Source organism: Somniosus microcephalus, chromosome 12 (assembly GCF_052327205.1).
Source record: "Somniosus microcephalus isolate GS21.2 chromosome 12, FLI_Smic_1.0, whole genome shotgun sequence".
NCBI lineage: Eukaryota > Metazoa > Chordata > Chondrichthyes > Squaliformes > Somniosidae > Somniosus > Somniosus microcephalus.
Window position 1 is genome coordinate 108642800 of NC_140998.1, and position 13504 is coordinate 108656303.

General features: G+C 40.6%; 1 protein-coding gene across 1 annotated transcript in view; it reads right to left on the minus strand.

The window, feature by feature from the left end:
* Positions 1 to 13504, minus strand: part of scfd1 (sec1 family domain containing 1) — a 198310-nt gene that overhangs the window by 11361 nt on the left and 173445 nt on the right. The window contains exon 23 of the mRNA XM_086002316.1: positions 5826 to 5891. Coding sequence (XP_085858442.1) covers positions 5826 to 5891 — 66 coding nt within the window. The remainder of the gene's footprint in view (positions 1 to 5825; positions 5892 to 13504) is intronic.

The window sequence follows — 13504 nt, forward strand, 5'->3', positions numbered from 1 at the left end:
CGCTATGAGGCGGTCCTACCGTGTCCCAGGCTGTCATTCCCCGCGGCGTCCACGGTGCAGAGGAGTAGGCATCCATGCCCTGGTAGGCTGCATCCAACGATAGTGCGAGTTCAGAGGCCTTGTTGAGGTCGAGGTTACTCTGCTCCAACAGTCGCTGTCGGGTGTAATTGGATCTGTGGCCCGCTACAAAAGCGTCCCGGATAAGTTCCTCTGTGTACACGGCGGCCTTTACATCCTTACAACCACAGGCCCGGCCAAGCACAGACAGTGCCTGAAGGTATTCCACGGTCGATTCCCCAGGTTGTTGTTTACGACTCCCCAGAAGGTGCCTGGCGTACACTTCGTTCACTGGGCGCGTGTACTGGTCCTTGAGGAGCTTGATAGCGTCCGCGTACGAGGTCGCGTCTTGGATGACCGAGTACACTCGGTGGTTCACTTTGGAGGTCAGGACATCCAGTTTGTCCTCGCCCGATTTGATTGCTTCGGAGGCGGTCGGGAATTTTTTGAAACACTTAAGCCAGTGAGTAAACTTGGTGGATGAGTCCGCCTCCCGATGATCTAAGTCCAGGCATGCTGGTGTGAGGATCTTCTCCATTATAAAAATGTTGTTAATAAAATTGATGCGCTATCAATTACTCATAAAAGACTGAGAGTTAGAAGAGTAACTAAAGGCTTTTATTAACAACAGAATGGAGGTCTGCCTCGAGTGGTCGACCAGTCCAGGATACAAAGGGCTGGGGAGCAGTCACCTTTATACTAGGACCTGTGGGAGGAGTCAGCCGAGGCATGTCCAGGCATGTACACAGTGGAATACAAACAGGACAAACAGGAATACAAACAGTGGTTTACCACAAGTACAGACCTGTAATTTAGTTCTCCTGTGTTTTCGTGTTAAACTCTGTTGAATAGTATTAAACATCGTTTGTTTGATAGACTGACTCGACCTCAGTCCTTTAGTTAGGAATCTAGCCATTCCTACACATTTACTCTAAAGTGAAGTCGATTCATCCAACATTTATACCTGGGTTCACTGTTACTGTCCTTTCTTGCAAATTCAGTTTGCTGGAGAGCTTTGATGTAAGTAGGATATCTTGTATCTAATTTGGTTTGGCTCTTATCTTCTCAACTGGCATACAAGATGAAGTGCAAAACTGCAAAGTGCCCATAATACATTTAGAAAAACAGTCCAGGAAGTAGATAGTGTAAACTGTTGCATCACCAACATGTTTGGAGGGGGGGGGGGGGGTAGGGGGCGGGGAAAGGTGAGAGTGGGTGGAGAGTACATTTTTTTCCTCTTCCCATTTTCTCCAATGCTCCTTCTTTGCTGAAGGCAATGATTCATTTCTGGGGTACCGTTCTCAAGTGGTGTAGCCCCCTGAACCTTATTTAAGCAGTCATTTTTCATCTGCGAGCCTGTACAGTGGCTATTTGATTGTAGCCGAATCTGCCCTCACTTGGTGCAACGCAGGTTCACCGAACTGGCTCCTGGGATGGGAGGAGTCTGTCCTAGGAGGAGAAATTGAGTAGACCAAGCCTATATTCTCTCGAGTTTAGAAGAATGAGAGGTGATCTCATTGAAACATACAAAATTCTTACAGGGCTTGAAAGGGTAGATGTTTCTCCTGGCTGGGGAGTCTCGAACCAGGGGAAACAGTTTCAGAATAAGGGGTTCGGCCATTTAGGCATGAGATGAGGAGAAATTTCTTCACTCAGCGGGTGTTGAATTTTTGGAATTCTCTACCCCAGAAGGCTGTGGAGGTTCAGTCATTGAGTGTATTCAAGACAGAGATTGATAGATTTTTGAATATTAAGGTAATCAAGGGATATGGGGTTAGTGCAGGGAAGTGGAGTGGAGGCCGAAGATCAGCCATGATATTACTGAATGGCAGAGCAGGCTCAAGGGGCCAAATGGCCTACTCCTGCTCCTATTTCTTATGTTCTTACATGCACACCCTTCCTGAAGGGGTTCTTGGGATAACTATCAAGAATAGAAACATGGACTAATTTTTCTTCTCCCTAATGCAGGGAACGAATTAATGCACTTCACTGCTGCCCTATTCTGGATAAGCTGATTTAGCATGGAGCAGAACAACAACTTGTATTTATATAGCGCCTTTAACGTAGTCCCAAGGTGCTGCATAGTAGTATTTTAAGACAAAATATTTGATACCGATCCACATAAGGATAAATTAGGGCAGATGACCAAAGCTTGGTCAAAGAGGTAGGTTTTAAGGAGCGTCTTAAGGAGGAAAGAGAGGTAGGCAAGGCAGGCAGGGAATTCCAGAACTTAGGGCCTAGGCAACTGAATGCACGGCCACCAAAGGTTGAGCGATTATAATCAGGGATCCTCAAGAGGGCCAAATTAGAGGAGCGCAGATATCTCGGGGGGGCTGTGGGGCTGAAGGAGATTACAGAGATAGGAAGGGTCAAGGCCATGGTGGGATTTGAAAACAAGGATGAGAATTTTGAAATCAAGGCGCTGCTTAACCGGGAGCCAATGTAAGTCAGCGAACACAGGTGTGATGGGTGAACAGGACTTGGTGCGAGTTAGGACACGGGCAGCCGAGTTTTGGATGACCTCAAGTTTACGTAGGGTAGAATGTGGGAGGCCAGCCAGGAGTGCATTGGAATAGTCAAGTCTAGAGGTAACAAAGGCATGGATGAGGGTTTCAGCAGCGGATGAGCTGAGGCAAGGGCGGAGATGGACGATGTAACGGAGGTGGAAATAGGCGGTCTTTGTTATGCTGCGGATATGTGGTCGGAAGCTCATTTCAGGGTCAAATATGACACCAAGGTTGCGAACCGTGTGGTTCAGCCTCAAACAGATGTTAGGGAGAGGGATGGAGTCAGTGGATAGGGAACGGAGTTTGTGGCGGGGACTGAAAACAATGGCTTCGGTCATCCCAATATTTAATTGGAGAAAATTTTTGCTCATCCAGAACTGTATGTTGGACAAGCAGTTTGACAATTTAGAGACAGTGGAGGGGTCGAGAGAAGTAGTGAGGTAGAGCTGGGTGTCGTCAGCGTACATGTAGAAACTGACGCTGTGTTTTCGGATGATGTCGCCAAGGGGCAACATGAGAAATAGGAGGGGGCCAAGGATAGATCCTTGGGGGACACCAGAGGTAACGATGCGGGAGTGGGAAGAGAAGCCGTTGCAGGTGATTCTATAGTTACGATTAGATAGATAAGAATGGAACCAGAGATCAAACCTGGGGGTTTCCTGGGTCCTGGAATGGCAGTGGGGCTCTTCACTGAGCCATGGGGGAAAGGTAAGTGAGAACACAGGAAATGCATGATGGCTGATAGTGAGATGAAGCACGGTGGGAGGAGGCTCGTGTGGGTCATAAACACCGGCAGAGACCAGTTGAGCTGAGGGGCTTGTTTCTGTGCTGTAAAATATGTAATTCTATGGCATGGGGACAAAATGTAGATTTAAAAAAATCTTGTTGTGGGAAGAAAAACAAAACAATAAAAAATTCCAACTATAATCAACAGATGGTAAAGATGTCGAGCTTTATAAAAATGATTTACCAAGTTGGATGCCACAGGTTGTAGGTTTGCATCCAAGATCCTCTACTCACTGATGTATCTTGTGTCAGCTATGATGTTGAGAAGAGGTGCCAAGCAGAGGCCAGGCACTCTGGCAGCAGCACAACCAAGAAAAGCACCATGAATTAATAAGTTATAAGTTTTCAGTTACTCGGTGATTCAGACTAAGTGCATCAGTGCCAGTCTACAACCAGGTCTGCTGTGCTGATGCAATACCATGTTGTTAATCTAACCTCCTATAATAGGGTCCAGCTTTTCAATGAAAACTTCAGTCTAATCATAGTAAAATTTCCTGACATTCATTCTAAAATGCCAGTTTCAATACCAGTTACAAACAGATCTCTTGAATTTCTTGGCTGAGGTCTAATTAAATATAAGCTAAAGCCTCAAGGTTACCTACAAATTGCTGGCTGACATCTCACAGATACAATAGCAAAATACTGCTGATGCTGGAAATCACAGATACAGCCTTCTTAAAGTGACGTCAATCACGGCAAGTTGTGAAATTTTTATAAATTTCTCCAGTTCTGATGAAGGATCTACACCTGAAAGGCTAACTTATCTGTTCTCTCCACAGATGTTGCCTGAGCTGCCGAGTGCTTCCAGCACTTTCTGCGTGTGTGGAATGTTATGCAACTTGTGTGTACCCAGCTGTAGTATAACCTTTGACTTTTCATAATGATACAAAAGCATAATTTTTTTCCAATCAGCACTCGCCAGTAAACTGTTACTAAACAATCGTAACCAGAATTTTTAAACCCTTTCATCTCCACTTTGCTGGAAAAGTGGCACTGTTATAAAGAGAGCTTGAAGACTACAGACACCAATTTGACATAATTTAAAACTGATTTGTTGTCACTGATTAAAAATGTTAAAATGAGAATTTGCCACTTATTATTTAACATTAAATTCACACACAAAATTTCATTCTATGGTGCCACAAATAAATTAATTTACATTCTTATGCCAATGCTGTTTCTTTCTTATTCTAATTGAAATAAAACTTTCATTATGTCAATTTGCAGATTCAGAAACTGTAAGAGTTGTATAAGTTTACAATGTAACTTTTAACAGATGCCTTGCTTGTTTCCAAGATGAAGAAGCCCATTTGGCTCCTGTAGCTCATCCAACAATTGACACATATAACTTTCATTACAACATCCAAATACCTTTTAAATGATCCAGAGTTTTTTGTTCCCCTATCCTACCCGGAAGACAATTCTAGGCATTGATTACGCAAAGAATTGCTTCCTGACATCAGTTCTGAACTTGTTTTTTTTATAACCAATTTGCACCCATGTCTCCTTGTCCTGTAGTCATGGTTCAACTTGAAATACTCGTCAGGATTAGCTTTTTATATTTTATTTAATACTGTCGTCTCTCATTCTGCTCCTTTCAAGGCCGAAAGATCTGAGTTTCTTCAATCTTTCCTCGTAACTCAATCCTCTGACAATATGGATATGCCTTGTTGTCCTTCTCTGCAATGCATGTGTCATATTTTTGTCCATTTGCAAATATTGTCAAGGTTCTTCTATAATTCCCTAGCTGCTTTATCAAACTCCAATGTGCCCCCGAGCTTAGTATCATCAGAAAATTTGATCAACATACATTGTGTTCTGTATCCAGGTCAGTTATATAGATTAGGAAGAGAAGGGACCCCATCACTGATCGCTGGGGTAGTCCACTCAATACATCGCCCTAGCCTGATATCACTTCCCTAATTAGTAAAGACTGATGTCTCGCTTTTAGACAATTCCTTAAACCGTTTCAAGTTTTTACTAGAAATCCCATTGTCTTTAGCTTGTCTAGCAACTTTTTATGTGCAACGTTTCTAGGAGTCCAAGTATAGTACATAGAATGTACAGCCCATTCAACCCAACTGGTCCATCTCGGTGTTTATGCTCTGCACGAGATTAGGTCATGGGGCTTTCTAATATTCACTTGGGATGTTAATTCCTCAAAATAGTCAAGGAAGTTCTGTACCTTATGAAACCATGGTGACTGCCACTGACTAAGTTATTTTCATTTAAGCACTCAACTTTGTTTCTAATGATTATTTTGCAAGTTACTAATGAAAGACTAATGGTACCCAGGTTTGTTTTGTTATCTTTCTTGAAAACAGGTACTATATTGGCTTGTTTCCAGTCCAGTGAGACTTTTGCTGTACACTGACTCTCTCCTGATGACTGTCAGCATTTGATAGATTTTGTCACTAGTCTCACTTAGCACCCTTGAATATATTGTGCTTGTTCCAGTATTAAATGTTATCTTACCTTTGTGTAATCAACAAGGTTCTGATATTCAATATAATTTCCACCTCCAACAACAAAGACAATGGCCTAGAAAATGAACAAACAAACTTCATGAACTCTCTTTTGGACAACAGCACATTTCGTTTTTAAATTTTAGTCTATTTTGCCCTCTTTGAACTTTTAAATTGCTGTTCCAGGTCATGTAAATAACAAGATAAATACAAAAACAGACAAGCTATTACAATATTATCTCTATTTTTAATTGCTTAAGTTTGAAATGTGAATTAGATTTTTAAAGAATACAACACAATTAGCTGCAAAAACATGTGTCCTGTTTTAGTTATATGGATAATAAACACAATTATCCAAACCTAGATAATTCTGACAAAACTTGGAACTAGATAGGATTAAGTTACTCGCTAAGCTATTAGCTGTACAATGTTAAATTATGTGCTCTACTCTAAGAGTTATTAGTCTTAACAGAAATTACTACAGCATTCTGCATGAGGGGCGTAATATTTTCTTGCTCGCTATTACAATTGAGTTTAGTTCTATGAATATATTACTGGCCGTTACCCATTTTCATGATATCAGAATTGACGTAGAACGTGTTCACTACATTTTAAATTAGAACATAATTTATGGATATAAATATAGTCAATATTCTAAAATAAATATCCTAACATGCCACAATCATCTCCTAATGAAGCCTACATTAACTTCCTCCTCCCAATGTTTTCCTCTTCCTCTCCTGATTCTTGGGTGTCGGCAGTCTTCAGGCATCTTGCTCAAATGGTCATTCTTTAGGTATGACTGTCGGCAGTGAATGTTAGCAGGCTATTTGACCATGGGCCCAAGCCAGATCCTGTTTTCACCCAACATTTATATACATGCACTTTCCAATAGGATAACTGGACTACAATCAAATTTGTCCCCTCCCTAACTCAGACATTAAGGCCAATGGCAGAATTTTAAATTTTCTCCCAGCAGAGATCAGCTAGTCCAGCACAGACTGAGATTTGAACCTGGGAGCTTCTGATCTGTCTGGCTTAATGTTCTGACAAACAATGCCTTTACCCTCTAGGCCATCAGGGAAGTTTTGACATTAACTTGAATGATTGAAGTTTTTTTGAAAAAAGGATAAAATATATGCTTGATGGGACTACTTCTGATTTTTTTTAAATCTCAGCCTTTTTTTTTATACTTTGATCTTGTTTTGTTTTATTGCTGTATTGTGATTACAAGGTCAGAGAAAACATTACTCTCAAATTAATTTGCACTCAAATTAAATCAAGTTGAACTGGAAATGAACCCAGAAAACACATTTAATCTCAGTTTGAACCAGTAATCCCAGATCAGGGATAATGCATGTAAAGGACTACTCAGTAAGCAACTTCAGACCACCTGTTTTATCTGCTAGGCTGTGTAATGCTACTTAAAGGATTTTGCTCAAACTTACAGCAAATGCTCTATTTCAGTTCATTTGAAACAAGAAACAAATTAATTACATTGTGTAAAACATCAGAATTGTACTTTAGTAAGATCTGATTTTAAAAACAAAAGTTTTTGCATGCCTACAAAACAAAGCAATAACATTGTACTTTTGCAGTAGTTTTTTTGAATTACAGGAGCCCAATATCATACGGTGTTACTTTTATAACTACAATTGCAAAACATTAGTTGAGTTTAGGTTACAAGTCAAATGTATATATCTATAACCTACATTCATCCATTTAATCAGGATAGAAAAAAGCACAAGGAATCAACTTTATAAGCTCTTAATAATCTATTCTTAATTTATTGTACACATTATTTCATGACTCCTCGGCACACCAAAACTGAGGCATCAGGCAAGCACTTCTACAGAGATCATATAATGATCACAAATTTATTTTTTGCAACTTAACTTTTTCCCATTCCACAATTGTTATTTCCCATTTGACTGGGAGAGGAGACAAGAAAGCTGTTGGAAGGTCTCTGCCAATTCACCAACAGGCCAGGGGTACAAGAGTGGTCTGGGGTGAATCTCTCTCAGCTCCAACCTGTGCTTGATCTTTGTTATGATGTTCAAATGAGATTGTGAACTCAATACACTGGGAATCACTGGTATGACAGCACGCCTACTGCTCCCTGAAACAGTACATTGCAAGTTCAATGGACTGCACCACTGTGATAGCCTAAAGTTTGACGAGTATGCTATAAGAACTACATTTTACTAATTACCTCAAAATTACTTTAAAAACTTCATTCAAGCCAGAGGGGTGCAAACTCAAGCCTGCTTGGGCCACAATTGGCCTTATCTTCAGTTGTCAGATTTGTCATAACAATGTCAAGCCCCACAAACATTACTCATGAATTGTTTTATCTGTAAGATCCAGATTATCAGAGCAGCTGATCGTGCCATCCTTCTCCACTGCCTCTACTCCCTGGGACTGCCCAAACAGTCTCAATGCAGCAAATACATTTTCAACAATGGCTTATTCATCCACCCCACGTGGTCAACTTCAGAGTTCCACAAAGATCCATTCTTGGCCCACTCCTCATCTATACATCACTGAATCTTTATGCATGGTCACAACCTCTGGTTCTACCTCTGCATCATTTCCCTTTACTGCCTCTGTGCTGTCAGACTGCCTGCCTGACATTAAGTCATCGATGAACCAGAACTTCCAACTGAACATCAGGAACAGCAAAGACATTGTCTTCAGCCCCTGCCAAAATCTCCCATTGCCTTGACACTGGCTCTATCCTTCTCCTGACTGAACCAGGCTGTGCAGAACCATGGCATCGTGCTCGACTTAGAGCTGAGCTTCAAATCTGATAACCTATTTATCACCAACACTGCTTACTTACACTTGGGAAATTGTGTGCGTCTGCTTTGATCTCATTTCTACAGCCACAAAACATATCTGGAATCCGTTTCTCCAGGTCTCCCTTGCTGGCCTCCCAACCTCCATAAACTCCAATTCTGGAATTCCCCCTCTAGTTCCCTCCACCTTCAAAAGTATCTATGACAATTCTTTCATTCATCTCTAATAACTTTGGCTTAGGCTGATTCAAAGAGTGAATGAATTTTAAATTTAATGTAAATTGAGCTCCTTACAGCTCACATGGCGGTCACAGATACTCCCGCTGACCTAACATTACAGGCTGCATATAATCCCGTTCTGAGATGTTTTTCTTTTTGTGCTCTGAAATGCAATTCATTTCTTCACGTGCAGCTTTGAGCCAGCCACAACTCATCATTTTCATAAGTATAAACAATGTTGGGATGGGATTAGATACTTCAATCACAGATTACGCAAAATAACAACTATAAAAGGCCCTACAATTGGATAAATACTAGAATTCAAAACTGGGACCTCAAAAAAAAAAGAACATTTGTAAGAATTGAATTGAAAGTGTGTGTGTTTAAGCATTGAATCATGTAAAATTCAACAGGATTGTTGATATATGAACTGAAAGTGATTGAAGCTTTGGTCACTGTGGCAATAACCATTGGGCTGTAATTTGTGGCCCCTAAGGGCCACACAAGTTCCAACTTTAGGCATGCGTTGTGCATCCACTAAAACCTGGAACTTGCGATCGCACGCATCCCTGGGTGCAGAGTTAGGCTATTTGCCCAACTTCTGCCCAGCGAATGCCCGTGAAATTCTTACGCCTGGTAAAAGCAGGCATAAGGCCTGCCTTTACCAGCGTAAGAGTTTTAAAAAACAGAAAAATAAAATGTTATCAATAATTTATACATTTAAAAACTTGTTGAATAAGGAAAGTTTATTTTTAGCCCCTTTAAAACATGTAAAAAAATTTCAAAAAATTTAATTTTTGTTTTTAATATTTAATTAAATGCAATTTTAATTAATTTTAAATGTGATTTTTAAAAATGTATTTATTTGATGTCTAGGTGTATTCCCATTCATACTTACGGGGTTTCCGTACATACAGAATCCCCAAGTTTGAAAGGGGATTCCCTTCTGTCATTTGTTGGTCTGGCCCACGTGATCCCAGGCGCGCTCGCAAACCGCCTGCACCCCTGGGATATGTGGGCCTCTGCCCACGCGGACCCGGAGAGCCCCAGGACCGTGAGTCTCTGTGGAACCTGAAGCCCCAGGTGCGCGGGCATTTTATTTGCGGATCGGAGGCATTTCCCCGCAGGAAGCCTCTGACCTCAAATTCAAGGCCATTGTGTAACAACTGTACTAAAATTAATTTTTAAGCTTCGACCCATACTACAAATGATAAAAACCCTGATTTCCTCTCATTAGTAATTAACTCAATGGAAAGGTGAATTAGCTGAGCTGCTAGAATTATTTTCTCTAAAATGCTTATTCACACCCTTCTTACAGTGCGATCTGCAAAGAACTGAAAACTTGCTTCAGATAAGCACAAGAGGAGAATTTATGACATTGGAGAAAGTGCAGTGGATGGATTTAAAAACTTCAGGCAAATATTTGGACATAGCCTTACATTTCTTGGAACTTTTCGGTGTAACTATGGCGTAAGAGTGGCATTGTGCCATTCCCCCCACCACCCCCAGGAAATTTGTGCGTAACTGATTAACGCCGGTTTTACACAAACATCGCTACGCGGGTATTTCCTCGATCATTTGCACCACTTCAGAGATTCGTCTGCTGAAACTCTCTGCTGTTCAGTTACATAGTTCCACCCCCGTGCAAAAGCCTAACTTACATGAGTTTCCTGGATTTACGTAAATAATAAACTGGCGTAGAGTTACGGCCAAAAATTTAGGTGCAATTTTTTTTTTTTTTTTTTTTTTTAAGTCTTACCGGGACCTGCACAAAACCAAAGTGCTGTCAGTCTCAGTGCACCCAATATTTTTCAGACACAACCACCTTCAGATGAACTAAACAGCTGGCATAGCCTTCCAAATGTGCACACCCATGTTCTGCATAATAATGGTAGAGGAAAAGAAACAGCAGAGGCGTAGGCTAATGAGTTCCGCAGGAAGTTTGAGCATAAGTTCCAGTCAGAAACATTGGTGCAGAAATTGCTGTGAATTTCAGCGTAATTTCTGCTCAACTATGATCTAGGAAATCTGGGGCCATAGGTATAAAAGTCGGATAGCCAGGTGGTGAAGGATAGAATACTAGAGCCAAGTCTTAGTTGCTTACAAGCCTTTATTTAGAGACATACATTACATGCTGTGCACCCCCAAGATAAGCTTGCAGCCCTTCCCCAGCCTACTCCCAGCACAAGAGAGTCCCCAAATAATATCTACCACCTGAATATAATTAACACCCAATTACTATACACCACTTGAATACAATTAACACTAGATAGATAAGAGGTGACTTCAAAAACAAAATTATGTATAACTAATTACATTATGACCCTTCTATGGTTTTATAATATATCTATAGACTAATAACTGACATCAGTCATCAGGAAAATGCTGGAATCCATTATTAAGCAACTGGTAACAAGGCACTTAGAAAATCATAATATTAGGCACAGTCAACGTGGTTTTATGAAAGATAAATTGTGTTTAACAAATTTATTAGAGTTCTTTGAGGATGTAACTAGCAGGGTAGATAAAGGGGAACCAGTGGATGTAGTATATTTGGATTTCCAAAAGGCATCGATAAGGTGCCACATAAAAGGTTGTTACACAAGATAAGGGCTCATGGGGTTGGGGGTAATATATTAGCATGGATAGAGAATTGGTTAACAGACAGAAAACAGAGTAGGAATAAACATTTTCTGGTTGGCAGGCTGTTACTAGTGGGGTGCCGCAAAGATCAGTGCTTGGGCCTCAGCTATTTAAAATCTATATTAATGACTTAGAAGAAGGGACCAAGTGTAATGTATCCAAGTTTGATGACGATACAAAGCTAGGTGGGAAAGTAAGATTAGGAGAGAAGTCAAAAAAACAATTAGGGAGGCAAAGAGGAACTATGAAATTAAATTATCAAGAAACATAAAACAAAATAGTAAAATATTTTATAGGCAAATCAATAAAAAAAAGGTTGGGATGCGAATAGGGCCATTAAGGGATGGTCAGGGCAATACCACAGGTAACGATAGATGGCAGAAATAGTAAATAATTATTTTGCTTCAGTATTTACCAGGGAGATAGAACAAGTAGACATGACATTAGATGATAAGATTAGTAATGAGATAAGTGCATTTGAAATAAAAAAGGGGATATATTAAATAAATTAATCAAACTCAGGATAAAACTCCTGGTCCGGATGGATTGCATGGATTGCAGTCACACATTTTAAAAGAATCTAGGGAAGAGATAGCAGAGGAAATACTGCGCATATTTAATAATTCGTTCGAAAAAGGTATAGTACCAGAGGACTGGCGGATAGCTAACGTAATACCGATATTTAAGAGGGATAGAACATGTCCAGGGAATTATAGACCAGTCAGCTTAACATCGGTGGTAGGAAAAATAATGGAATCCCTACTAAAGGAGAAAATAGAAGAACATCTAGAAACCAAAAATATAATAAATAGTCAACATGGATTTCAAAAGGGAAAGTCTTGCTTAACCAACCTTAATGAATTTTTTGAAGAGGTAAGAGAGAGAGTAGACAATGGTAATGCAGTAGATGTAATTTATCTGGATTTTCAAAAGGCCTTTAACCAATCCTCTATCCATGTCTGGCATAAAAATAAAACAAAAAAGGTGGCTCAACCATGGCTAAGAAGGGAAATTAGGGATAGCATAAGATCCAAGGAGAGGACATATAAATTGGCCAGAAAAAGCAGCAAACCTGAGAATTGGGAGCAGTTTAGGATTCAGCAAAGGAGGACAAAGGGATTAATTAAGAGGGGGAAAATAGAGTACGAGAGTAAGCTTGCAAGGAACATAAAAACTGACTGTAAAAGCTTCTATAGATATGTGAAGAGAAAAAGATTGGTGAAGTCAAGCGTAGGTCCCTTGCAGTCAGAATCAGGGGAATTTATAATGGGGAACAAAGACACGGCAGACCAATTAAATACACACTTTGGTTCTGTCTTCGCAAAGGAGGACACAAATAACCTCCCAGAGATGTCGGGGAACATAGGGTCTAATGAGAGGGAGGAACTGAATGAAATCAGTATTTGTAGGGAAATGGCGTTAGGGAAATTGACGGGATTGAAGGCCGATAAATCCCCAGGGCTTGATGATCTACATCCTAGGGTAGTTAAGGAAGTGGCCCTAGAAATAGTAGATGCATTGCTGGTCATCTTCCAAAATTCAATAGACTCTGGAACAGTACCCATGGATTGGAGGGTAGCTAATGTTACCCCACTATTCAAAAAAGGTGGTAGAGAGAAAACGGGGAATTATAGCCTGACATCGGTAGTGGGGAAAATGCTAGAGTCCATTATAAAAGATGTAATGGCAGAGCACTTGGAAAAAGTGACAAGATCGAAAAAAGTCAACATGGATTTACAAAAGGTAAATCGTGCTCGACTAATCTACTGGAATTTTTTGAGGATGTAACTGGTAGAATAGATAAGGGAGAACAGTGGATGTGATGCATTTGTTCTTTCAGAAGGCTTTCGATAAGGTCCCGCATAAGAGATTAGCGTGCAAAGTTAAAGCACGTGGGATTGGGGTAAGGTACTGACTTAGATAGCGAACTGGTTGACAGACAGGAAGCAAAGAGTTGGAATAAACGGGTCTCTTTCCGAGTGGCAGGCAGTGACTAGTGAGGTACCGCAGGGATCGGTGCTAGGACCCC